At 46.1% G+C, this 27,821-nt stretch overlaps 1 protein-coding gene across 4 annotated transcripts; it reads left to right on the forward strand.

The window, feature by feature from the left end:
* Positions 1-27,697, forward strand: LOC310830046 (UDP-glucuronosyltransferase 2A2-like). 4 transcript variants are annotated; one of them, XM_083709502.1, is made up of 6 exons: positions 1-775; positions 18,164-18,312; positions 20,957-21,088; positions 23,567-23,654; positions 25,464-25,683; positions 26,665-27,697. In XM_083709502.1, exons 1-6 carry the CDS (start codon positions 16-18, stop codon positions 26,942-26,944), a joined length of 1,629 nt encoding a protein of 542 aa, XP_083565628.1. In that variant the 5' UTR covers positions 1-15; the 3' UTR covers positions 26,945-27,697. The 4 variants fall into 4 exon arrangements, with proteins under 4 accessions (XP_083565628.1, XP_083565626.1, XP_083565627.1 ...); XM_083709500.1 differs by lacking the exon at positions 1-775 and adding an exon at positions 5,714-6,671; XM_083709501.1 differs by lacking the exon at positions 1-775 and adding an exon at positions 10,295-11,182.
* Positions 27,698-27,821: the final 124 nt, after the last annotated feature.

Here is a 27,821-nt window from a genome sequence, read left to right on the forward strand (position 1 = left end):
ATTGAAGAAGAAAACATGGCTACGCAAAAAAACCACATCATGACCTCCATCTCAGCAACAGCGGTTGTAATCCAGCTGGTGATAGTTCAGGTCACCCTAGTAGGAAACGTCTTCTGTGGTAATGTGCTTATCTGGCCAACAGAAGCCAGCCATTGGCTCAACGTTAAGGTCATCATTCAAGAACTGCTGTACAGAGGTCACAATGTCAGCATCCTAGTTCCTACAGCTGCCATCTCCATCAAACCTAGTGATGATGTATCAGGTGCCACGTTTGAGGTTTACCCTGTGCCCTTCGTAACGAGCGACTTCGAAGCCTTTATCAGTGACATTATAATGCTGTGGTTCAACCATATGCCCACCACACTGACCTTCCACACGTTCTACCAAGAGCTGGGGAAACTGATGGAGAAAGCAGTCGTGCTCAACAGGCAAATGTGCGAAGGGGTGTTGGCCAATCCGGAACTCATGGCCCGGCTGGCAAAGAGCCGATACGATGTACTCCTTGTGGACCCTGTGACAATCTGTGGTGACCTGATTGCTGTGAAATTGGACGTCCCATTTGTGTACACCCTGCGCTTCACTCCGGCCTCAACGGTGGAGAGACACTGTGGGAAAATACCCTCCCCTCCTTCGTACGCTCCTGCTACTCTGTCTGAGCTCACGGACAGATTGTCGTTTGGGGAAAGGGTGAAAAATTTGATATCCTACCACCTGCAGGATTATGTTTTCCAGACCTACTGGGGAGAATGGGACTCTTATTACAGTCAGGTTTTAGGTAAGCCTGTTTTTGTTTTTGTTCTCCTCCTACTCCTCCTCAAAGTACTATTATTTGGTAGAGCAGCTGCTCCAAAAATGCAGAGGGTTTTTGGAGCAGTCCTTGGCATAGCCAATAAAAAGGGGGACCCAGGTTGCAGGACTGGAAAGGCCTCATCCTGAGGCTTCGTGGAGCCACTCTCAGTTGGAGATAGACACTACCAAGCCAGGTAGCCTGGCCACCTGTAATGGAAGGAGTAGCAGATCTCGCCTACTTTGCTCTTTTATTGCTTCACTGAGTTGCTCTGCCTTCTGTTCTACTTCTGTTCCTCCTTAATACCTTAGGAGGGATTCCAGATATTGCAGCGTCTCAAACAAGGCTTGCTCCCCACAGCAGTGCAGCATTGGAGTCAATGGGATCTCTCCCAGCCAGTCTTCAGACACAGGCATAGGAAGGTCAGGTGGTACTTGGTGTGGAAAATTTCTTGTCATCCCCCCCATTGATTTATTATTATTATATTTTGCCTGCAAAAATGGTTTTATGATATTTCATATTTTCTTACAAAGGAATGTGGATTCTGGGCCTCTGATAACAAGTAGGTGACTGTGGATATATACTTAAATCTACAGGATGGATTGTGTTTTGGCTTGTGCTATTTTATTTATATTTATTGCTTATTTATATTTTTTTAAAAAAATATTTTTTAAAAACCTGCAAAGTGGTTTTCCAAAACAAAAAAAAATCAGTTAATCTCTTGACCCTGCCCCACTGAATTGAAATTTCAGCCTTCACGACATAGGAAAACAGCCAAATAAACAGCTATTTTCGTGGAGGAGGGTCAAGATATTAACTGATATGCATGACATTTCATATATAGCTATATAATCCCTAGTGTAGTAAAATAAGACCTTTGGAGCAGGCATTTTCAAAAAAGTTTTTTCATGAACCACCCTAGTAGGGCAGTAACTGTTCCTTGATAATTTGTCACCCCCCTCCATGATGGCACTGGGGTGACCCGCCCCCCCTTCCTACGCCCCTTCCTTCAGAGAGCCTTCCTAAGATGGAGCCCAGCCTTTGATCTTTCCCTTTCTTCTTTTTCCCAGCACACCTCGCTAAAGCCACTCTTTTCCTATCACCCCACACCCTACCTACCTTCCAAATTCCTTGTCTCTATACAGCATATATCTTTTCAAATTCCGCAGCAACCCTCACTCCACCTAAGGTAAAGGGTAAAGGGACCCCTGACCATTAGGTCCAGTCGTGGCCGACTCTGGGGTTGCGGCGCTCATCTTGCTTTATTGGCTGAGGGAGCCGGCATACAGCTTCCGGGTCATGTGGCCACCATGACTAAGCTGCTTCTGGCGAACCAGAGCAGCGCACGGAAACAGTGTTTACCTTCCCGCTGGAATGGTACCTATTTATCTACTTGCACTCTGATGTGCTTTCGAACTGCTAGGTTGGCAGGAGCAGGGACTGAGCAACGGAAGCTCACCCCATCGCGGGGATTCGAACTGCTGACCTTCTGATCGGCAAGTCCTAGGCTCTGTGGTTTAACCCACAGCGCCACCTGTGTCCCCTTCACTCCATCTACCTGATCATAAACCCCCTTGAAACCAGTAGAGCTTACTTCTGAGAAGAAATGTTTAAGATTGTGCTGTTGCTTTGCTTTCAAGGGATTCTAAGAGCCCAAGTTGTTAGGAGTAGCTCTAGCGTGCAGAGTGGGGTGGATCTGTGGAGTTCAAAAGTTCCTGGATTGCAAGTCGCATCAGCCCTTACCTAGCCAGCATGTTCAATGGTCAGTGATAACAGGAGTTGCAAGTCAGCAACTTCTGGAGGACCAACTTCCCACACCCCAGCCCTAGAAGCTGCAGATTCCTCATAGCTCTGCTTGAATATATTAGATGGTGCCAGGAGTTGCTGCTTGCAGCTGATCAAGAAGATGAGCAGACTATTAAAACTAGAAATCACACACACACGTTTCAGGGCCTTTTCTCCTTGATCATAAAGGTTAGGAAAGAAGGTGGAGAGTTAGGACACTAAACCGTCTAGAGGGGCTGGGAGCTGGGGGCACTGTTATACGGTGGTTCCGCTCCTTTCTCCTGGGCCGTGTCCAGAAAGTGGTGTTGGGGGATGAGTGTTCAGACCCCTGTGCTCTCACGTGTGGGGTACCTCAGGGTTCCGTCCTCTTCCCCATGCTTTTTAACATCTATATGAAGCCACTGGGAGAGATCATCAGGGGGTTTGGGCTGGGTGTTCATCAGTATGCAGATGACACCCAGCTCTACCTCTCCTTTAAATCAGAACCAGTGAAGGTGGTGAAGGTCCTGTGTGAGTGCCTGGAGGCGGTTGGAGGGTGGATGGCGGCTAACAGATTGAGGTTGAATCCTGACAAGACAGAAGTACTGTTTTGGGGGGACAGGGGGCGGGCAGGTGAGGGGGATTCCCTGGTCCTTAATGGGGTAACTGTGCCCCTGAAGGACCAGGTGCGGAGCCTGGGAGTCATTTTGGACTCACAGCTGTCCATGGAGGCGCAGGTCAATTCTGTGTCCAGGGCAGCTGTCTACCAGCTCCATCTGGTACACAGGTTGAGACCCTACCTGCCCACAGACTGTCTCGCCAGAGTGGTGCATGCTCTAGTTATCTCCCGCTTGGACTACTGCAATGTGCTCTACGTGGGGCTACCTTTGAAGGTGACCTGGAAACTGCAATTAATCCAGAATTCGGCAGCTAGACTGGTGACTGGGAGTGGCCGTCGGGACCAAATAACACCAGTTCTGAGAGATCTGCATTGGCTCCCAGTACGTTTCCGAGCACAATTCGAAGTGTTGGTGCTGACCTTTAAAGCCCTAAACGGCCTCGGTCCTGTATACCTGAAGGAGCGTCTCCACCCCCATCGTTCAGCCCGGACACTGAGATCCAGCACTGAGGGCCTTCTGGTGGTTCCCTCATTGCGAGAAGTGAGGTTACAGGGAACCAGATAGAGGGCCTTCTCGGTAGTGGCGCCCACCCTGTGGAACACCCTCCCTTCAGATGTGAAGGAAATAAGCAGCTATCCTATCTTTAAAAGACATCTGAAGGCAGCCCTGTTCAGGGAAGTTTTTAATATTTAACAATGTACTGTTTTTAACACTTGATTGGGAGCCGCCCAGAGTGGCTGGGGAAACTAAGCCAGATGGGCGGGGTATAAATAAATTATTATTATTAACATAACCATGATAGCATGCTCACATGATGATTCCTCAGAGTCACTTTTTGGGCTTTTGGGGGGGGCACCCCATAGGCCAGTTTAAGACGATATATATCCCTCCTGTCTTAACTCAGCCCCCTTTTTTGTATTTTGTGGGGTGTGGGTTTGCCAGATCTCAACACCTTGGCTTCATTTCTTCTTTGCAAATCTGCAACAACAGAGGGAGGACTAAATGAAAATGCCCCTAAACTGTATGTTCTATTATGTTCTGAACACACTTCATATGGCAGACTTACCTAACAGCTTTTTTAAAAAAGGGAATAAAAGACAGTATGAGCCATCTCAATATCTCAGCAGCTACAAAGATTTCTTTGTGCCTGGAGATTTGCTTACATCACAACCCCCTTGACCCCCATGCTTTCTGGTAATTAGATTATTTTTACAAATAGCCGAAGCTTAGGTTCCGTAAGCAAAATACACACACAGGAATTCGACACTGCAGTTCACATGCAGGCTCTTTGTTTTGAATGGTATGGTGTTTACTTGATCTGCTTTGCGGTGGGAACAATGGTTTATATAACCATTCCTGATGGCTTGTGAACAGGCCTCCAAAAGGTTGGGTGTGTGTATCTTGGGTTCCATCCTGCACTTTGCAGGGCCTCTTCAAATCCCTTTGCTCTTGTGCAAATCTGAGGATTGTTATCTTATCAGCAGAATTAATTCCTGTTGCAGTTGGCATAATACGTTCTTTGGCCCCTTGACCCCACATTCCCTGAGCTTCTTATCACTATTCTGCTGCAGTCAGCTATTTATTTTCCAGTTCTAACAACACAGGGATGGAATGAAAAAAGAGATGATACAATTATCCCGCTGCTGTGATCAGTGGTGCAACCCACAGAGCTGTCTCCCACAAGCAGCAGATGTTGAGATAGCATGGACATGCCAGGACCTCTCCTAGGCTGACCATAGTGATAGGAATGTGCAATTTTTGTTTACAACGCCATGGTTGCTCAGAGGTGGAGATGGGGCTGGGTGCGGAGCCTCAGGAGCGCTGCAGGGGGCGCTACAACTATGACGTAAAATTGTGTATCATTGTGTATCATTTCCCAAAAGCCTGTTGCTTTTTTACAAGTCCACCACGTATGAAAAAAATAACCCTTTGGACTGTTTGCTTTTCCAACATTTACCGTATTTTTCGCTCTGTAAGACGCACCAGACCATAAGACGCACCTAGTTTTTGGAGGAGGAAAACAAGATAAAAAATATTCTGAATCTCAGAAGGCAGAACAACAAGAGGGATCGCTTCACAGCGAAATCAGCGATCCCTCTTGCTGTTCTGGCTTCTGGGATAGCTGCACAGCCTGCATTCGCTCCATAAGACGCACACACATTTCCCCTTACTTTTTAGGAGGGAAAAAGTGAGTCTTATAGAGCAAAAAATACGGTATTTGATACAATCTTGTACATCTCAGCCTGTTTATTAGGTGTTAAATACCATCTGCATATCATTTCCAAATAGTTTTCCTTTAGTGTGTAACGGGCAGTAAATTTCACATCTACTTGCACAACTTTTCCCTTGCTGCCATGTTAATATTATGTCCTAAATATTGCAGTTTCTCCACTCCAGAGTTACAGGCAAACAATTTCATATGCTTCGAGCTCTAGGTGTGAATATTATGGGCCATATGGAGAGTTTAGCTGAAGTCATTGGATGACTCATTCAGAGTTATTCCTGGAGTAATAAACAAACTTGTCCACTGAGCAGAGAACCTGTTTTGTTACTTGCTGTAGGAGGAGGAGTCCAGATTTCGAAAGAACTATGCTATGTTATCCCCAGCAGGATTTTCCTGCGGCAGAGAACCTTCCTTTCTTGGAAAGTCTCTGTGCCAAAGAACGGCAAAGTTTAAGCAGGGTGGAGAGCAGTGAAATTCAGGAGTGCTCTGAACAAGCCCAGCCTGTCACAGTAACCTTTGATCACCCTGAATCAAGTGGAGGAAAGCCAGGACACAATGGCAGCAAAATGGCTGCTGGTCTTTTCTGTGGTTTGGGTGTTCTTTTGGGGCTCAGCCTCCAGTGGGAATGTCCTCATCTGGCCGGCAGACGACAGCCACTGGATCAATTTGAAATTCATCATGAATGAGCTCACAGCCAGAGGCCACCGAGTGACTGTGCTCCTGCCTTCATTCTTCCGGATAATTGACCCCAGTGAACCTTCCCCTTTCCCGATAGAAGTGATATCTGCTCCGTTCTCAAAGGCAGAGATGGAAGGTCTCCTGCAGGACTACATACATCTATGCACTTATGGGATCCGAGAACTTTCTTCCTGGGAATTTTTCAGCAAGTTGAATGCCTTAGTAACACATGTGATGGGTCGATACAAAACTGTCTGTCATATAGCTGTGACGAATGAGAAACTGCTGGAGAAGATGGAATCAGCTGGTTTTGATGTTCTGCTTGCAGATCCACTCATTCCTTGTGCAGAACTGTTGGCTCAGAAGCTAAGGATTCCATTTATATACACCTATCGATTCTCTTTTGGAAACACAGTGGAGCGTCTATGTGGATGTATGCCTGCTCCTCCATCCTACGTACCTGCTAGCACAGGGGAACTAACAGACAGGATGTCCTTCACAGAGCGGGTCCGAAACATGCTCTTTTACCTCTTCCAAGATTTCTTATTCCAGCATGTTCAATATAAAGGCTGGGATGAGTTCTATAGTGATGTTCTAGGTAAGAGCTCGCTCCTCGTTCGGGTCATTGTATTTTTGACATCAACATCAAAAAGTGTTGTTTCACATACACATTTCTGTGCTCTGCTTTTCCTCATTTTTGCCTGGTCCATCACCCAGTCCAGCTCCAGTGTTGAGGTGGGAGATGGCGGGGAAAGCAGAATTTAGGCAACTGAGCATGAGGTATGAATCTAGTGCAAGGGTAAGAGATGTTTCAGCTCCCCTTACCTGTACATCTCTTTCTGATGCTACGATTGAACTCTGCATCCCCACTTTGTAGAAGAACAGTGCAGAAATGTAAGTTATTCTTTTTGCTAATTTGTGGATATATCACACTAAAATGCAAGCAGAGATGCACATTGTCACCATATTTCATATAACATCTACTTATATTTCCTGTATCCGTTGCCCACGTTTTGGGCTACAATTTAAAAACGAGTATTTTATCCCTTGCTTGAGCCAAAAACTGCATGATGAAATTCTGAGAGGTGTGATATCTGACTCTAGCTCTTCTGTTCCATTCTGTGTGGTGGTTTGTGAAAGTGTGAATTGGTTTGGTCCACATGGACCAAATGACACTGTCAAGCATCCCCACCTGCTTGTGTAACCCTCTATGGCGATTTTGCCTAGCTCATAGCTGTCAACCTTCCCTTTTTTTGTGGGAAATGCCCTGACTTCAGCGCCGTTTCCCGCAGCTTCCCGCTGCTATCCTGGATTGTTAGATATCCCGTAGACTGTCCCCGGGACAGGTGAGGCTGCTGATCTCTTATTTTTGAGGCTGCTGATCCCTTATTTTCAAATCTAAGCTAAGCAGTTGGCCCCTTATCTCTCTCGCCCTGACCTAGCTACTGTGATCCATGCGACGGTCACCTCCAGACTGGATTATTGTAACTCGCTCTACGTGGGGCTGCCCTTGAGACTGACCCAGAAACTCCAGCGGGTGCAGAATGCCGCAGCGAGACTCCTTATGGGGTCTTCGCTGCGAGATCACATTCATCCGGTACTATACCAGCTGCACTGGCTCCCGGTGGAGTACACGATCAGGTTTAAGGTGCTGGTTTTAACCTTTAAAGCCCTATACGGCCTAGGACCCTCGTACCTACGGGACCGCCTCTCCTGGTATGCCCCACAGAGAAACCTACGGTCTGAAAATAATAACATCCTCAAGGTCCCAGGCCTCAGAGAGGTTAGGCTGGCCTCAACTAGAGCCAGGGCCTTCTCGGCTGCGGCTCCAATCTGGTGGAACGCTCTGTCACAAGAGACTAGGGCCCTGCGGGACCTGACATCTTTCCGCAGGGCCTGCAAGACAGAGTTGTTCCACCAGGCCTTTGGTCATGGCGCAGCCTGACTCCCTCCTCTGGCAACCTGCACAGAATTTTGCTTAATCGGTTGCCATCAATTTGATTTTAATTAATTTTTATAATGAAATATTTTTAGAATGTGTGATTATTTGATTATTTGATTGTTGTTAGCCACCCTGAGCCCGGCTTTGGCTGGGGAGGGTGGGATATAAATAAAATTTATTATTATTATTATTATTATTATTATTATTATTATTATTATTATTGCCTGAAAGTTGACAGCTATGGCCTAGCTGCTGGCTGGATCCACAAAGCACTCTGATGGGGTGAGGGGCATGGTAGACTGGTGAAGTCAGGACCATTTTCAGTGGTCTGATGAGGCACAGGAGGTGGAGCATATAAGAATGCAGGAGGTGGTGCTGCAGACAGGAGGGGAAAAGATGGCCCAGCCTGAGTTGGAAGATGCTGGGCTCAGGACAAGGTAGAAAGAGGGATGCTCTTATGAGCCAGCCAGGATTTTCCTGTACTTGACAGCCCAGCAGTGAGCAACCTCCCATTGCCTGAGGACCTGCTCATCTTTACAGGTCCAGGTGGGCAGCCTGCCACTGCTGCATCCTTCTCTGGCAGAGACATCACCCCAGGTGAGGGAGGCTTAGGTTCTCTGAGAGCAGGAGTGAATCCTTACCCTTGACATTTCTTCACCCAAGACTACCCCTAGCCCTAGCTCTTAAGGAGGTCAGCCCTGAGTGCTCACTGGAAGGACGGATCCTGAAGTGGAGGCTCCAGTACTTTGGCCACCTCATGAGAAGAGAAGACTCCCTGGAAAAGACCCTGATGTTGGGAAAGATGGAGGGCACAAGGAGAAGGCGACGATAGAGGACAAGATGGTGGGACAGTGTTCTCGAAGCTACCAGCATGAGTTTGACCAAACTGCAGGAAGCAGTGGAAGACAGGAGTGCCTGGCGTGCTCTGGTCCATGGGGACACGAAGAGTTGGGGACAACTAAATGACTAAACAACAACAACAACCCCTAGTCCTATTGATGTAACTAACTGGAGACAATACAAGACTTGCCTTGTGAAACCGACTACCCACATAATCTTGTTCCTTGCACAGCATCCCTTAGCACTTGACACTGATTCATTTAACCAGCAGCACCACAGAAAATGCATCCTCATCTGCTGCACGAAACTGCAGGAGAATGTCATCTTGGCCAATAGCCATCTTTACTCTGCCTTGGCATGCATCTCCCCACCTGTGTATGCTAGAAACACTATCTATGTGTCTAATTGTAGGCTTTAGAGGTCATCAGAGCCACTGGGAATGGCCCTAGCACCTCAGCAACAAAGGATATTGGGTTGCCAGAGATTTTTAGACCTAGTCCTACGCAGAGTAGACCTATTGAGCTTAATGGACGTGACGGACTACCTTAGATTCTTTAATATCAGTGAGTTTGCTCTGGGCAGGACTTTGTTAAATATCAACCATTTTCTTTGAAAACGGCAGGTGTCTCTGCATTCGAGGCTGATGTTTACGGTAGGTGTGGACTTTGGTCTTTCAAATTTCAGCAGCATCCTGCGAGAGGCCAAAATCCATCACAACCTCCAACCTTCCATTCTGCATGTGCACTACGCCATAGCTGCAAAGCCCCGCGATGCCCCCTGTGGCATGGTGACCAGTCCTGGGAAACTGGTCACGCTGCCCTCAATCTGCCACTGTTCACAGTTGACCAGAAGAAACTATGGTCCCACAAGCAAAAAAAAAAAGGTTTCTCCAGTCCTGTGCTTATAGGAAAACCATGTCATTTGCTTCAAGTTTTGTGTGCAAATAGTATGGACCACATAGAGAGGTTAAGGTAAAGGGACCCCTGACCATAAGGTCCAGTTGTGGCTGACTCTGGGGTTGCAGCACTCATCTCGCTTTATTGGCCAAGGCAGCTGGCGTACAGTTTCTGGGTCATGTGGCCAGCATGACTAAGCCGCTTCTAGTGAACCAGAGCAGCGCATGGAAACGCTGTTTACCTTCCCGCCGGAGTGGTACTTATTTATCTACTTGCACTTTGATGTGCTTTTGATCTGCTAGGTTGGCAGCAGCAGGGACCGAGCAATGGGAGCTCACCCTGTCACGGGGATTCAAACCACCAACCTTCTGATCAGCAAGTCCTAGGCTCTGTGGTTTAACATCCCATAGAGAGGTTACCTGAGAGTAATTCCTAGTAAGACAAACAAAAGTGTATATTGAACAGAGAGGCTGTTTCATAACTAGGCGGAGTGACAATCATGAACCCACGTTTCGACAGATGCTATGCCGTCTGTAACAGGATTTTGCTGTAGCAGAAAACCACCTTTGCTTTGACGAACTCTGTGCCAAAGTACGGCAAAGGTGAAACAGGGAGGAGAGGCACAGATTAGAGGAGTGCCCTGCATAAGCCCAAGCCTGTCACAACCACCTTGGAGCTCTCTGAATCAAGCGTGGGAAAGCCAGGACACAATGGCTGCAAAATGGCTGCTGGTGTTTTCCGTGGTTTGGGTGTTCTTTTGGGGCTCAGCCTCCAGTGGGAATGTCCTCATCTGGCCGGCAGACGACAGCCACTGGATCAATATGGAATTCATCACGAATGAGCTCACAGCCAGAGGCCACCGAGTGACTGTGCTCCTGCCTTCATTCTTCCGGATAATTGACCCCAGTAAACCTTCTCCTTTCCAAATAGAAGTGATATCCACTCCATTCTCAAGGGCAGAGATGGAAGATCTGCTGCAGAACTTAGTATATTTTATGACGTATGATGTTCATGAACTATCTTACTGGGAGTTTTTCAACAAGTTGTCTGACATCGTAACTGTGACGATGCATCGGCAGAAAACTTTCTGTCAGATGGCTGTGACGAATGAGAAACTGCTGGAGAAGATGGAATCAGCTGGATTCGATGTTCTGCTTGCAGATCCACTCTATCCTTGTGCAGAACTGTTGGCTCAGAAACTCCGGATTCCATTTATATACACCTATCGATTCTCTGTGGCAAACACAGTGGAGCGTCTTTGTGGAGGATTGCCAGCCCCTCCATCCTATGTGCCTGCAAGCATGAAGGCGCTAAAAGACAGGATGTCCTTCATGGAGCGACTCCAAAACATGCTCTTCTACCTCTCAAATGATTTCCTCTACCATCAAGTTCTCTATGGAGACTGGCATCAGTTCTATAGCGATGTTCTAGGTAAGATCCTGCTCCGAGTTTCGGTTACTGTATTTTTGGGTTTTTTTTAAAATAGTATTTATTAAAGTTTCTTAGAAGTTACAAAAATAAAAAGAAGAAAAAGAAACAAAAAGTACAAAATATAGAAAAATAAAAACAATTAAAAACAAATCAGTCTTTCCATGTCTTGTCTTTCATTTGCTTGTTTCCCTGACCTCCTCACACCTCCCTTTTTTGTATTCTAGTTCAATAGTTGTTTCAGCAAGTCCTTACCATTTTTGCTTTTATCTTGATATTTTATCTTAATATATTGTAACTTTACATTTTCACCTGTTAACAATCCATGTTTGCATACCCCTTTGTAACATTATTGCTAAAACCACATAACTTCATTCCAGCATCCTTCTAACATTCTTTAATTTTACAGTGTTTCTGTACATAGTCTTTAAATTTCTTCCAATCTTCTTCTACCGACTCTTCTCCCTGGTCTCGGATTCTGCCAGTCATTTCTGCCAGTTCCATGTAGTCCTCGGTTACTGTATTTTTGACATCCGCGCCAGTAAGGTCTGATGCATGGAGACATGTCTGTTGTATTGCTTTGCTCTCTATTTTGCCTGGTCCTTCACCCAGTCTAGCTCCAGTACTGGAGTGGAAGGAGGAGATGGAATGGGGATTTAGGGAACCAAGCAAGGATAGTGATGGTGTTAGGCTTGCCTTCCTGGGCAGGTAAAGGTAAAGGGACCCCTGACCATTAGGTCCAGTCGTGGCCGACACTGGGGTTGCGGCGCTCATCTCGCTTTATTGGCCGAGGGAGCCAGCGTACAGCTTCCAGGTCATGTGGCCAGCATGACTAAGCCGCTTCTGGCAAACCAGAGCAGCGCACGGAAACGCCGTTTACCTTCCCGCCGGAGCAGTACCTATTTATCTACTTGCACTTTGACGTGCTTTCGAACTTCTAGGTTGGCAGGAGCAGGGATCGAGCAATGGGAGCTCACCCCATCACAGGGATTCGAACCGCCAACCTTCTGATTGTGAAGTCCTAGGCTCTGTGGTTTAACCCACAGCACCACTTCCTGGGCAGAGCATTCCACAATTACCACTCCCCACATTAAAGGGGGGCACCCTTTGCGTGGTCGTGCGCAGCCCCCTGGACCTTATGTGGCAGCATCAGCAAAGGCTTGGCTTCGCCTCCCCCCAGGTGGGATACCTGAAGGTACCTCAGTCAGTTGCCCAATCCCGCCTGGGGAGGCGTTGCCAAGGTGATCGAGCCAGGTAGGGGGAGGGACTACCTGCCCACACAATAGGGGGAGGACCTTACCTGGGAATCGTCAGTTGGCTCCAGAGCTTCTCCCACCCTACCCACCCTCAGTTAAGACTTCTTTTGCAGGTTAACCTTTTCTCCACTGGTACGTGGGTGCTGCTACGTCAAGGTCGCTGTTGAAGGGCCAGAAAGGAATTCTCCTGCATCGGCAGGTTTGCCTTTCCCGTAGCAAAACGTCACAACTTTGGCGGTATCAGGCCTTGGGTGGAACCCTTTAGTCTATCTTCCCTGATATATTTAGCTGTGTCTTATTGTATCGGTTCAGTTTTAAGTATTGTTCCACACTCTGAGACTGCCTGCAGCAGTGCAGCAATGGGACCGCCTGTCCTGGTATGCCCCACAGAGGAGCTTAAGTTCCATGAATAATCATAGTTTAGAGGTCCCAGGCCCTAAGGAAGTCAGACTATCCTCCACCAGGGCCAGGGCCTTCTCAGTGATGGCTCCGACCTGGTGGAATGCTCTGTCCCATGAGACGAGGGCCCTGCAGGATTTAACTTCCTTCTGCAGGGCCTGTAAGACAGAGCTATTCTGCCTGGTTTTCAATTTGAACTTAGCCTGATCTTTTATTCCCCTTCCTTCCTTCCCCCTCCCCTTTTTATGAACATTACCCGCTCTGGGATCCCACAGCTAATTCTCCCCTGGTCTCCTCGCTGGCCCAGATAGGACTAATTTAGCCAGCTAGCCCTGGTGATCATCTAATGTTTATTGCATGGATTTCCCCCCTAAATTGATTTTTGAATTCTGAATTTTATTGTTGTTCACGTTTTATACTGTATTTTATGCTGTTTTTTGTTGCATCAATTAAGCATTTTAAATTTGTTGTTAGCTGCTCTGCGCCTGGTTTTCTGAACCGGAAAGGGCATGGTATAAATAAAAAAATATTATTATTTATTAATGAAGACCCGGTGACAAATGTTTTAGACGGATGAACAAATTGCACAATGCCATGCAGGTAATCTTATCATTTCATAGAATCGTAAGAGTTGGCAGGGACCCTAAGGATCATCTGGTCCACTCCCCTGACATTCAGAAATATTTTGCCCAACATGGAGCTCAAACCCACAACCCTGAGATGAAGAATCTCATGCTCTACCAGCTCAGCTATCACAATTAACTCAATCAGTTATGGAGTTTCCATTCCATTTCCTGCCTTTTGAGAATGGGAGCCTAGTTTCAGAAACGAGCAGTATATCACATGAAGAATCTAGTAGAGGGAGTGACTTGACGTTATCTTTTTGAATAGCCTATACAGCGGAACCTCAGAAGTCGAATGCCTTTAAACTCGAACGTTTTGGCTCCTGAACGATCGATTGTTCCGATTTTTGAATGTTTTTCGGAAGCCGAATGTCCAGTGTTGCTTCCATGGCTCCTGCAGCCAATCAGAAGCCGTGCCTTGGTTCTGGAACCATTTTGAGAGTCGAATGGCAGCAGTTAGAGGCTGGCTTGTGATCCCAGTAGCACGGAGCCATCCCCATCGGTTTTTCAGAAGCCGAATGTCCAGTGTGGCTTCCATGGCTCCTGCAGCCAATCGGAAGCCGTGCCTTGGTTCTGGAACCATTCTGGACTCCCGGAATGGATTAAATTCGAGAACCAAGGTACAACTGTATTGAAGCAGTCCATTCCGGGATTTGTTACATGCCATTGATACTCATCGCATAAAGGATCTTTGCTCCGCTTAGGGCTGGGCAAATAGACTCATTATTTAATTGTGCAATCATCAGCTGGGGTCATTGTCACTCTGCTGATGAAACGTTTCTGTTTGCCGCTATGCAGGGGAAGAAGCTTCTCATTCTCTTCTGGCTACAGGTGTGCTGTTGGGGCACCAGTTCTGGTGGGAAAGTTCTTGTCTGGCCCACAGATGGCAGCCACTGGATTAATATAAAGATGATGCTCAATGAGCTGGCCTTGAGGGGCCACTCAGTGACGGTGTTGATACCCTCAGCCTCTTACTTGATCGATCCGAAAGAGGCATCGTCTTCCTCTTACCACACTGAGGTCCTGCCCGTGACCTTCACCAAAGAGGAGGTGTCGGCTGTTCTGCAGAAATTCCTGGATGTAGCGACGTATGAGTTGCCCACGCTCCCTTTTTGGAAAACTATGCAGAAGATGAGAGAATTAGTTGCTTCCTTCGAAGAAGTGTTCAAACAGGTCTGTGATAGCGTTTTCCACAATGAGACGCGGGTAGCGAGGCTGAGGAAGGAGGACTTTAACGTCCTCATCTCAGACCCACTGACACCTTGCGGTGACCTGCTGGCTGAGTTGCTCGGAATCCCCTTTCTGTACACTTTGCGGTTCTCAGATGGCAACAGCATGGAGAGACTCTGTGGACAACTGCCAGCTCCTCCTTCCTACGTCGGTGCCAGCACTGGAGGGATGAGTGACAGGATGAGCTTTGTAGAGAGGATGAAAAATGTCCTCTTCTATGCTTTCAACGATGGATTTTTCCTGTATTCCTTGGCATATGAGTGGGATCGATATTACAGCGAGATTTTAGGTAAGTGTAGGCAAACTTTACGGAACGTGGGTGGCGTTGTGGGTTAAACCACAGAGCCTAGGACTTGCCGATCAGAAGGTTGGCGGTTCGAATCCCCGCGATGGGGTGAGCTCCCGTTGCTTGGTCCCTGCTCCTGCCCACCTAGCAGTTTGAAAGCACTTCAAAGTGCAAGTAGATAAATAGGTACCGCTCCGGCAGGAAGGTAAACGGCGTTTCCATGCGCTGCTCTGGTTCGCCAGAAGCGGCTTAGTCATGCTGGCCACATGACCTGGAAGCTGTACTCCAGCTCCCTTGGCCAATAAAGCGAGATGAGCGCCGCAACCCCAGAGTTGGTCACAACTGGACCTAATGGTCAGGGGTCCCTTTACCTTTACCTTAGGCAAACTGTAGGGTTTTTGTTCTTCAGAGGTGTCAGGGTTTTATTTATCCAAAGTTACAGTCAGATGCTCTGGGGCAGGCTGTGGCTCAGTGGCAGAACATCAGGTTTGCATGCAGAAAGTTCTCAGCATCTCCAGGTAGCTGTGTGAGAGAGAGACCCCTGGACAGCCCTTGCCAGCCAGTGCGGACAGAATTGACCTAGATGGACCAAGGCAGTATAAGGCAGCTTCCTATCTTCTGATGCTTCCACCCCAAAAAGTTGAAAATGGTATCATCTTTGGCCAACAGGGTCTGCTGCTGTTTGCTGTTGATTTGTGGGGCTTTGAAGTACGCGGGAAAAGATTGCAAAACTTTTTTTTTATAAATAAATTTATTAATTTTCATCCAGTTATACATTTTAAACTGAATACCACATATTATACCTGTTTTGAACTTCCTTCAGCGTCTCTGACAATCATTCATATTTATACCTTTAGTACACATTCCCTTTTTTCATATTGCCATTATTCCTCCTTATTCCCGTTGTTTTTTTTAATAAACAATACTTATTTGTATTTTTACAGTGCCTCTTGAAATCCCACTAACGTTGTATTTATACCACAAATATTTTTCAGATAATCCACCAATTTTCCCCAGTCCTCAATGAACTTTTGGTCTTTGGTAAATCTGATTTTCCCAGAAAAAGATTGCGAAACCTGTTTGACCATAGATGATAAGGGGACAGAGAAATATGCATGGCATGAGCAACAGTGGCTCATCTCATTTTACTTTAAACAAGCAGTTTGAGGCTGGCTTGTGATCCCAGTAGCACTGAGCCATCCCCTTCCGGGTTTGTTTACTTGCTGGCAGCAGCAGGGGAGGAGCCAAGTGGCAGCAAGTGGGCTGTGCACCCAGCATAGTTCTGGTTTCCTGTTAATGTGATAAAGTGGATGCTGAGGCTGGTGTCACGGACTGGCTGGATGAAGAGTAGTGGGAGGCACCAGCTGGGGAACCCCCAAATGAACAAGGCTCATAGCCCAGGGGGTGGAATGGGAAGACAATGAGTGGTCAGAGGGAGAAGACGGAGCAGACCGGGAGGAGGAGGTGTTGGAAGCTGAAGAGGCAACAGGGTTTAGTGAGCAGGAAGAGGCTGTGGAAGAGAGCAGTTCAGACTCAGAGGCAGAAGTGGAGGCTGGAGAAGAGGAGGACCATGAAGAAGATGAGGCAGGCTGCTGAAGAAACCAGGGGGTCTCCCCCTCCTGCTGTGACCAGCTCCCCTCCTGCCTGGTCACCCAGAACCAGAAGAAGTATGAAGAGGATGGGGCAAAGATAGGCATGCTGGTGGATGCTCAGATTGCTTGGAAAGTACCCAGGGGAGGAGGAGACTTAGGGAGCTGTTGGGAAGGTGAGGACACACAGAAGGGAACAAGATCTACCGGGAAGAGTTGCTGTGCTCAGTAGTCCTGGTGTCTTGAGCCAACCATGTTTCCTTGAATAAAGGGTTAACTTTACTGACGCCATGTGATTTATTGCCGACTGGCTCCTGACACCTGCCAACCGAGATACTGGACTCTGGAGGGGTGCATTTTAAAAAGTGTAACCAAAGAGATGTGAAGGCTAACTCAGCCCTCCTCAACGAACAACCAGATGTTTGAAGGTGGTACAGTATATATCCCTGAGCACCAGGTGCTGGGAAAGGAGAGAGGGAAGCAGAGAGACATTGCCTTCATGCCCAGCTTGGAAACTTGCTAGAAGCAGATCTGGCCTGCCACTGCTGCAAACACCAGGCTGGGCTAAATGGACTTCAGTCTGATCCTGCACTGCTCCTCTTTTGCTTTCATCGTAAGCACAGGAGGGCACTGGGAATGTTTTTGGCAGTGGAAGAATGGGAGAAATATGACAGAATTGGGGCAGAGGAAGACAACAACTGTGTGAGATATATAGGAATGACCTGTGAGCAGGAAGTGATCCTTCCTGAAAAATAAATGTTGTGTTTCCTTTTCAATACAGTGGTACCTCGGGTACTTAATTCGTTCTGGAGGTCCGTACTTAACCTGAAGCACCACTTTAGCTAATGGGGCCTCCTGCTACCGCCGCACCGCCAGAGCACGATTCTGTTCTCATCCTGAAGCAAAGTTCTTAACCCGAGGTTAGCCGATGTTAGCGGAGACTGTAACCTGAAGCGTATGTAACCCGAGGTACCACTGTATTAGGTGTTTCTTATTCCTCCCTTTTCTTTAAAAAAATATTCAAGATGGTTCATTCCAAACTCTTTCCTAGTGGGTCACTGAGAATTTGCACATAAGTTCTCAAAAACCCTGAGAAATGAAGCTTCAGCCAGCCTCCCTCAGCCTGGTTCCCTCCAGAGGTTTTGGACTACAATTCCCATCAGCCCCAGTCAGTGTAGACATGTTGGCCGAGGCTGATGGACTCTGTAGTCCAAAACCTCAGGAAGGAGCCAAGTTGGGGAAAGCTGATCTAAGCAGATTGGAAGCAACAGTGATGTGCCTTCAGCTATCAACCCTGACTTTGAAGCAGTGGGTTCTTTCAACTATTACACAACAGTGAGCTTGGGTGTGCCGCTGAAAGAGTATCCACCAAGGAGCCAAAGCCAATCCCAACAAGCAAGCATGTGCAGTACATGCATTTCTGCAAGCTCAGCCCCCTGTTGTGGTTCACATTTATTTTCTTCTTTTTTCAGGTGCACCTTACACTGCTGAAATGTAATGTCTGAACCACAGTATTTCTGGAAGCAAGTTTGCCAAAGCGGTTGAATCTGGGAAGAAGAGTCGAGCTGAATTTAACCCCCTTCCTTTTTCTCACTCAACAGGGAGACCCACAACATTATGTGAAGTGATGGGGAAAGCAGAGATCTGGTTGATTCGCACCTACTGGGACTTTGAATTCCCGCGGCCTTTCCTACCCAATTTTGAGTTTGTGGGGGGTCTGCACTGCCAGCCAGCCAAGCCTTTGCCAGAGGTAAATCCCTCCTTTGTCCGTCAACTGGTCACGGTAATCGTGCCTGGTTCTCCTACAAAACACCACCAGGAAAGGGGAGGACGTGTGGTGGCGAGGACAAGTTGTTGTTGTTGTTGTTGTTGTTGTTGTTTAGTCGTTTAGTCGTGTCCAACTCTTTGTGACCCCATGGAACAGAGCATGCCAGGCACTTCTGTCTTCCACTGCCTCCCTCAGTTTGGTCAAACTCATGCTGGTAGCTTTGAAAACACTGTCCAACCATCTCGTCCTCTGTTGTCCCCTTCTCCTTGTGCCCTCCATCTTTCCCAACATCAGAGTCTTTTCCAGGGAGGCTTCTCTTCTCATGAGCTGGCCAAAGTATTGGAGCCTCAGCTTCAGGACCTGCCCTTCCAGTGAGCACTCAGGGCTGATTTCCTTCAGAATGGAGAGGTTTGATCTTCTTGCAGTCCATGGGACTCTCAAGAGTCTCCTCCAGCACCATAATTCAAAAGCATCAATTCTTCGGTGATCAGCCTTCTTTATGGTCCAGCTCTCACTTCCATACATCATTACTGGGAAAACCATAGCTTTAACTATATGGACCTTTGTTCGCAAGGTCATGTCTCTGCTTTTTAAGATGCTGTATAGGCTTGTCATTGCTTTTCTCTCAAGATGCAGGCGTCTTTTAATTTCGTGGCTGCTGTCACCATCTGCAGTGATCATGGAGCCCAAGAAAGTAAAATCTCTCACTGCCTCCATTTCTTCCCCTTAATTACGTATATGTGGAGGAGGATGGCTTTCTTTCATGGGCTTGCTCTGAATATCAGCTCCAAATCTGAGGTAGTTGGTGGTTTCACAGCATCCATATCTGAAGGTTTATTTAGGGGCAAATTCAGGGGTGACATTCAGAGTGGAAGCCTGGAAGATGCACAGATCTGACACAGAGGACACATTCTTTCTCAGGCTTCCTCAGCCTCGGTCCTCCAGATGTTTTTGGTCTACAACTCCCATGATCCCTAGCTAGCAGGACCAGTGGTCAGGGATGCTGGGAATTGTAGTCTCAAAACATCTGGAGGGCCAAGGTTGAGGAAGCCAAGGCTATTTTGTGTTCATCCCAGTGGAGCTTGTGGAGAGACATGGATTGTGTCCCATGTTTATGTGGGGATGGATTCTGGTCTGGGTTTCAATCCATTTCAGATTTCTCTAGAAGAGGCAAAGAGATTGCAGTTGGGGCTGCAGATGATTAACCTGCCAGCATCACGTTCGCTTCCAAAAGTGGAGTGGCCAAATATGTCGGTCCCACTCAAGCCCCAGACATATTTAAGCGCAAGGTGTAGTGCAGCAAAAAGCTGGGAATAGGGTTCAGGAGCCATCAGGGTGCTAGGAGGGTCCTCAAGTCAGCAGCTCAGCAGCTAAAGACAGCCAGTGTAGAGTAGTGGTTAAGAGTGGTAGACTTGTAATCTGGTGAACCGGGTTCGCTTCCCCGCTCCTCCACATGCAGCTGCTGGGTGACCTTGGGCTAGCCACACTTCTTTGAAGCCTCTCGGCCTCAATCACCTCACAGAGTGTTTGTTGTGGGGAGGAAGGGAAAGGAGAATGTTAGCCACTTTGAGACTCCTTCGGGTAGTGATAAAGCGGGATATCAAATCCAAACTCCTCCTCTTCTTCTTCTTCCTCTTATTCTTAAGGGCCACTCTTACCACACAGCCCCAAGAAAGAGGCTTCAGACCATGGGCCAGGAATGGCTCTGTGAAACAACAGTCCATTGTAGACAGCTCCAGGAAAGACCTTAGTCATCATTTCCCCTTTAGGACTTTAGAACTGATAAAGTTAGACTAGGCCAGGTGTTAATATCGATCTTGTTGTCATTATTATATTCAGGGTCCTTAGTAGCCAACCAGTTTACTGGGATTTAATTCCCTCCCCAATCTCTCTCTCTCTCTCTCTCTCTCTCTCTCTCTCTCTCTCTCTCTCTGTCTCACACACACACACACACACACACACACGATGTGGATTAGATTCAACTTGTCAAATAAGGCAAGTTGACAAAGGCAGAGTAAAATTATATATGAACTGCAATTCATAAAGCTATAAAATATGCTCCCAAGATTTAATACTTCGATTGACAACCATAACAGGAAGGAGAAGCAGTTTTTGCCCTTGTTATCATCATAAATACCATAGGCTTAGTAGTACAAAACGCTTCATTAACTGAAGCCTGATATTTATTATTATTAGTAGTAGTAGTAGTATATCTCTCAAGGTAATTCTCAAAAACTGGAAGATGAATTTCATGTATTGCTGGGGGACACTGCCACCTTATGATGAATGATGGAATTCCACTGACGTTAAACAAAAATGTATCTTTCTCACAATTGCAAATTAAATTCCTCACTACTGTTGTCTTCTGCATTTTAGTTATTTTGTCTCTCTTTCTCAGAAGTTAGGAACCTGTGGCCCTCCAGACATTGGTGTGCTCCAAATGTTAGACACTCTGCTTTACTAGAAGATCTCTCCCATTTCCCAGTCAGCACGGCCAATGTTAAGGATGTTATTACAGCACAACTTATAAAACAAGCCAAGAAAAAATGGATTACCACAGCTAGTCATGTATGCATTTCAAGCAGCAGAGGGAACGTTACTTTTAATTGCTTTTGCCTTTTAATAGGAAATGGAAAAATTTGTCCAGAGTTCAGGAGAACACGGCATTGTGGTCTTCTCCCTGGGCTCAATGATTAAAAACTTAACAGAGGAAAAGGGGAACATGATCGCATTGGCCCTCAGCCAGCTTCCACAGAAGGTATGTTCTTCTGGTTGCCTGCTTGGTGCTGTTTTATATATATATATATATATATATATATATATATATATATATATATAATTATTATATAAAGGTTGTATGCGGGACTTTGGAAAAGTGAACATGATGCTTCAGTTGGGAAGAAAGCAGGAGAGGCTAGGGTGTTCCTACTACTGATAAAATGCAGGGGTCAGCAAACCTTTTCAGCAAGGGGCCGGTCCACTGTCCCTCAGACCTTGTGGGGGGCCAGACTATATTTTGGAAGGGGAAAAAAATGGACGAATTCCTATGCCCCACAAATAACCCAGAGATGCATTTTAAATAAAAGGGCACATTCTACTCATGTAAAAACACACTGCTTCTCGGACCGTCCACAGGCCAGATTTAGAAGGCGATTGGGCCAGATCTGGCCCCCAGGCCTTAGGTTGCCTAAAGGTAAAGGTAAAGGGACCTCTGACCATTAGGTTCAGTCGTGACCGACTCTGGGGTTGCGGCGCTCATCTTGCTTTACTGGCGGAGGGAGCCAGTGTACAGCTTCTGGGTCATGTGACCAGCATGACTAAGCTGCTTCTGGTGAACCAGAGCAGTGCACGGAAACACCGTTTACCTTCACGCCGGAGTGGTACCTATTTATCTACTTGCACTTTGACGTGCTTTCGAACTGCGAGGTTGGCAGGAGTTGCCTACCCATGGATAAAAACATGCTTGCATATTGGGTGTGGGGGAAATGGCTGTCTCTGTAGAATCCATGGCCAGGTTGCTCAGCCAGTCAAGATGGCTTGAGCATATAACACCAATCCTGGTCCAACCCCATGGACTGCCAGTTAGCTTCCAGGCCCAACTAAAAGTGTTGGGTTTTGACCTATAAAGCCTTAAAGACCTCAAGACCACAATACTGAAAGAAGCGCCTCTCTCCATATGAACCAACTATATGGGGTTGGCAAAGTTTTTGTGGCTTGGGCTGGTTCATGGTCCCGCAGATTCCGCAGTGGGCTGGAGTGCGCGTGCACATGCAAACACTATTTCCGGCGCTCCTTCTGGCGTGGAGGAGGCACGCGCAACTTCCCATTGGCTGCAGGAGGCTCCTGCAGCCAATGGGAAGCCAGCCAGCATCATGGAAGGCGGACCGCCAGTTTAGCGCAGTGCACGGGAGCCAACCGAGTGGGCGGCGGGGGTCCATGGGCTGGTTAAACGACCCCCATTGTCCGCTTGTGGCCCATAAGCCTTAAGTTGCCGTCCCCTGAATGAGATCATCATCTGAGGCCATTCTCCATGCGTACCCTCCATGAGAACGTGGCAACATAAGAACAGGTCTCTTCTGTGGCGGGGGATGCCCTTTAACCAACTGTGGCCTTTTAGACATGGCTGGGATGATTCTAATGCTCTGGTTTTCTATGTGGGTTTTTGCTTCGTTTGTAGGTTACTTTGGGTTGCCTTAGGCAAGATAAAATGACTAACAAATTTAATAAGTAGTAGTTGTCATTAAGGTCCCCTTATGTGATTTCAGCTTATGGTGATGTTCGAGAGGATATCGTATGCAATTGCTATCAAAAGTGGAATTTTAACCTTATTTTTGCATTTGACTTTTGTTTGTGATATTTTCAGAATGCTATACTTCTCTGAAATATGAAGCCGTTTTATATATATTTATATATTTGAAGTTATTTGTACACACACGCACATACACTTCCCTTTAACATAGTGGGCGAGAGGCAAAAGTTACTTTGCAAATGATGTACTAATTCTTCTGGGAAGAGATACATGGGAGTAATGTCCATTGAATACCAATATGGGACATAAAATAACACTGGAGAAAGTTTAGCTAAATAATATATAACACATAATATAAATACGTATACTACTCACATTTTAATTAAACAACATTATGTCTAGGACGGGGTACAATCTCAACCAGGGCTCCACATATTTATAGATCAATTAATAGAATAGAACTTAACTCTTGTTGGCCATTTAAAATAGGCACATATTTGAGGTTTTCAAAAAGAAAACTGGTTCTGTTTTTTTGTGTAAAGACAAAAAACCTGCTGAAGCGCTGGTTTTTATAGAGAGCATTTAAACATATACAGTGTTACCTCGGGTTACATACGCTTCAGATTACAGACTCCGCTAACCCAGAAATAGTGCTTAAGGTTAAGAACTTTGTTTCAGGATAAGAACAGAAATCGGCTCCAGCGGTGCAGCAGCAGCAGGAGGCCCCATTAGCTAAAGTGGTGCTTCAGGTTAAGAACAGTTTCAGGTTAAGAACAGACCTCCGGAACTAATTAAGTACTTAACCCGAGGTACCACTGTACTTAAGCAATGTGCTAAAAATATGTTCGGCTTTAGCTGTATTCATGCTCAATGTTTTAACTTTTAATCTTTTCCCTTTCCTTTGTGTTGATAAAAGGTCAATATAACCTGCGGGCCAGCATCAAGGTTAATTATTGTTGCAATTATTCTTTCCTTTCTCCCTCCCAGGTTCTCTGGCGCTACAAAGGAAAAAGGCCAGACACATTAGGAGCCAACACCAGACTTTATGACTGGATCCCACAAAACGACCTTCTTGGTGAGAGATCTTATGCTGCAAACATTGGCTTCATTGCTCCATTCTGACAATTGCTAGGAAATACAACCCCTGCATTTCCATGTTGGAAACTACACACACAAAGCACTGTGGAACCCACAACATGTATTTGAAAACCAGAGTTTCCAAGTATTCATAATTTGGGTGACTGCAAAATATGTGCATTTTAGAAAGCGCTATTTTGTGCTTGAGCGCTGAAAGTTCTTGAAACACATTTTTGTGTGTGTGTGAATGGCAATATTAAGGGATTGCATGTCAACTGGACTAAACTTGAATGCTGTAACCAATAATCAGTTGCAATAATCTGCTTTTATCAGATGGGAGTCCAGATCTTAAAGCATTGTCATCTTTGGATAGCTCTGATGGTTAGAGCGTGGTGCTGGTTAACACCAAATTTGCAGCTTTTAGCCTTGTATGGGACAGCTGCAAGGGTCAAGACACTCATAAATGACAACATTAACTACAGTGGTACCTCGGGTTACATACACTTCAGGTTACATACGCTTCAGGTTACAGACTTCACAAACCCAGAAAAAGTACCTCGGGTTAAGAACTTTGCTTCAGGATGAGAACAGAAATTGTGCTCTGGCGCTGTGGCAGCAGCAGGAGGCCCCGTTAGCTAAAGTGGTGCTTTAGGTTAAGACCAGTTTCAGGTTAAGAACGGAGCTCCGGAACGAATTAAGTACTTAACCCAAGGTATACCACTGTACTGGTCTCTACTGCCACAATAGGCGCTGTGATTCTCCAGTGCTTTGACTTCACTCCCAGGGGTGCCCTCCATTGTTTCTTGAGACAGACAGATGCCAACAAGTCACTATAATTATTCTGGTCTCATGTTATCAGCAGCTGGAGTTGTGATAGTTTGGAGGTCTCAGCAGGTATCAACTGACTACTAAAAAGGTAAAGGCACCCCTGACCATTAGGTCCAGTCTTGGACGACTCTGGGGTTGCACGCTCATCTCGGTCTATAGGCCCAGGGAGCTGGCATTTGTCCGCAGACAGCTTCCAGGTCATGTGGCCAACATGACTAAGCTGCTTCTGGCGAACCAGAGCAGCGCATGGAAACACCATTTACCTTCCCGCCGGAGTGGTACCTATTTATTTACTTGCACTTGATGTGCTTTTGAACTGCTAGGTAGGCAGGAGCAGGGACCAAGCAACGAGAGCTCACCCGGTCGCGGGGATTCGAACCGTCGACCTTGATAGGCAAGCCCTAGGCTCTGTGCTTTAGACCACAGCGCCACCCACGTCCCCAACTACTAGTGGTTTATATCTTTTGATTACCATGATCGCCCATATTTTTCTTAACAACTGACTAAAAATATGGGCGATCATGGTAATCAAAAGATATAAACCAATATAGTTGTACCTTGGAAGTTGAACAGAATCCATTCCGGAAGACTTCCAAAATGTTCTCAAACCAAAGCAAGGCTTATAATTGGCTGCAGGAAGCTCCTGCAGCCAGTCGGAAGCAATTGAAGTGCCATCGGACGTTCGGCTGACAGAAATAGTTCGGAAACCGAAACAGTCACTACCAGGTTTGCAGCTTTCGGGAGCCAAAACATTTGAGAACTAAGCTGTTCGAAAACCAAGGTACAACTGTATAGGATGGGGAAATTTAATCAACAGATATTTCAATGAAATTAGGCATTTTGGGGGTCTTGGAACCAGTGAAAAAATAGCATGTCATACACACAGTATGCAGTGGTATCAAAAAAAAATTGGGGGGTACATAGATGGGAAAATTTATGAATGATTCCTTATCACATTTTACCCATCTTCCCATTCCAGGACACCCCAAGACGAAAGCCTTTATAACACACGGTGGAACCAATGGGATTTATGAAGCTATTTACCACGGTGTTCCCATGGTTGGGATCCCCATGTTTGCTGACCAACCCGATAACGTTGTGCACATGAAGGCAAAGGGGATGGCTGTACAGCTGGATATTCATACAATGAAGACGGAAGACTTAGTGGATGCTGTGAACACTGTCATTCACAATGCCACGTGAGTGAGACACAGATCACCTTCTCTATACCATGCCTAGATACTTCAGCAATAGGTTTTGGAAGAGAAAAATGTAGCCGAGAAATTGTTAGCACATATTATTAATATTCTATAGCCAAGCCCATTCCCACCTGACCCCATTTCCTCCTACCTTGTTGTGGTCTTCTTCTTGACACAATTCCAAGTGTTTGCTTCTACCACATTGGAGACATTTTCTCTTGCCAAAACCACATTTGAATCTAGCGCCTTCCGACTTTTGTCCTACTACGGAACTCAAAGGCTTTTGCCCCCAAACACCTCATGCCCTCAATCTGAGGGGCAGACAACCCCAAAAGTACCATATTTTTTGCTCTTTAAGACTCACTTTTTCCCTCCTAAAAAGTAAGGGGAAATGTGTGTGCGTCTTATGGAGCGAATGCAGGCTGCACAGCTATCCCAGAAGCCAGAACAGCAAGAGGGATTGCTGCTTTCACTGCGCAGCAATCCCTTTTGCTGTTCTGGCTAAGATTCAGATTTTTTTTCCTTGTTTTCCTCCTCCAAAAACTAGGTGCGTCTTATGGTCTGGTGCGTCTTATAAAGCAAAAAATACGGTATATCTCGTTTCCTTCTATTCAGTCCCCCATATGGTCATGGAGCCAAAAGTAATACTGCGAGGGTAGTCAATATCTTCAGTCTGTTTTTCAGGTGCCCGTCAGTCACTCATTCAGATTTTTGCAACAAATGACGCTACCAGTCTACAAAATGCACATAGCATGTTCCTGGAACATTCACAAAGCCACTTGCCTAAGAAAATCAGCAGAAGTTATAGGCCAATCAGAGCAATGTTTTCCCTTAACTTCCTTGTGTTACTTTCCATAATACATTAGTTAGTAAGCTGCCACAATAGTCTTGTTTTTAAATCCTGGGAGCAATTAAAGACTGCAGTCCTCTGAGTTCTGGCTCTATACTAATTAGTTCTTGTTTCTCTACCCAATCCTCCAGATATAAGGAAAATGCAATGAGACTGTCACAGATCCACCATGACCAACCGATAAAGCCGCTGGACCGGGCTGTCTTTTGGATTGAGTTTGTCATGCGCCACAAAGGTGCCAAGCACTTGAGAGCAGCTGCCCATCACTTGACCTGGTACCAGTATCACTCCCTGGACGTCATTGCCTTCTTGATCGGTTGCATGGCAGTTTTCATATTCATTGCTGTTAAATGCTGCTCATTTTTTTGTCGGAAATGTGGCAGGGTCCTTAGGAAATCAAAAACAGAGTAGCTTCTCCTGGGACTCTGTCATCGTTGTGTGGCCTGCATGATTCAGCATTCTCATGACTCTGCGTGCTAATACCCCCCCCCCCTTTATGAAAACTGCACCTAAAACTTTTAATTTTTTTGCCACACTTTTCAACTCAAACGGATGTACAAGCAAGCCAATCTTAACTCTGCTCCATTCAGCACCTGAGTATTGTATGTATCAATGGTGGTTCACACTTCAAGATCGCTCGTTTTTGTTTTGAACTGAGCTTATTCTGTAAACTCCGCAACTGGCAATATAGCACAGAATCTTTTTATTTGGAGGCAGTGACACTCTTTATGAATCTCTCAAAATATACATCTAAGTGTTGCTAAAGTGGGAAATTGCAGAAACAACGTGGCCCTTTTCAAGATCGAGAACCGTTTATTTCTGAAACACAGCAGTTAAGGTTTCCTGTGGACATCTGTCACCTGCTGCTGGAGTACAGCACACGCACAATCGATACGATCCAACAGACACTAGCCATGCCTGAATCTGCTTGGAATCAATGGACTAAAAATGCAAAATTTAATGTTGAAGTCCCACATGATGGATAGTCCGCATCGAAGCCATTCCAATAATGACACAGTGATCCAGGAAAAAATGTGTCTAATTGCACATCTGCTGAAATTATTAATATTGTAATTCTTAAGAATAATTATGGTTTTCTTCCATTGTGATAGAGCCACACGCATACTTCAATTCAGGACTGGAATAAATGATATTGGTGTAGAATTCAGTTTCCTCAGGATCATGGGGAATATATGTATATTAAAGCAACTTTTGCCTTTATGTCAGCAACAGTATACTTGGAAATGTCTAGTAAAACCTCAGAAGATTTGCAATGCTTGCAGTTCAG

Source organism: Podarcis gaigeae, assembly GCF_964106915.1.
Source record: "Podarcis gaigeae genome assembly, chromosome: 13".
In the NCBI taxonomy this organism is placed as follows: Eukaryota; Metazoa; Chordata; class Lepidosauria; order Squamata; family Lacertidae; genus Podarcis; species Podarcis gaigeae.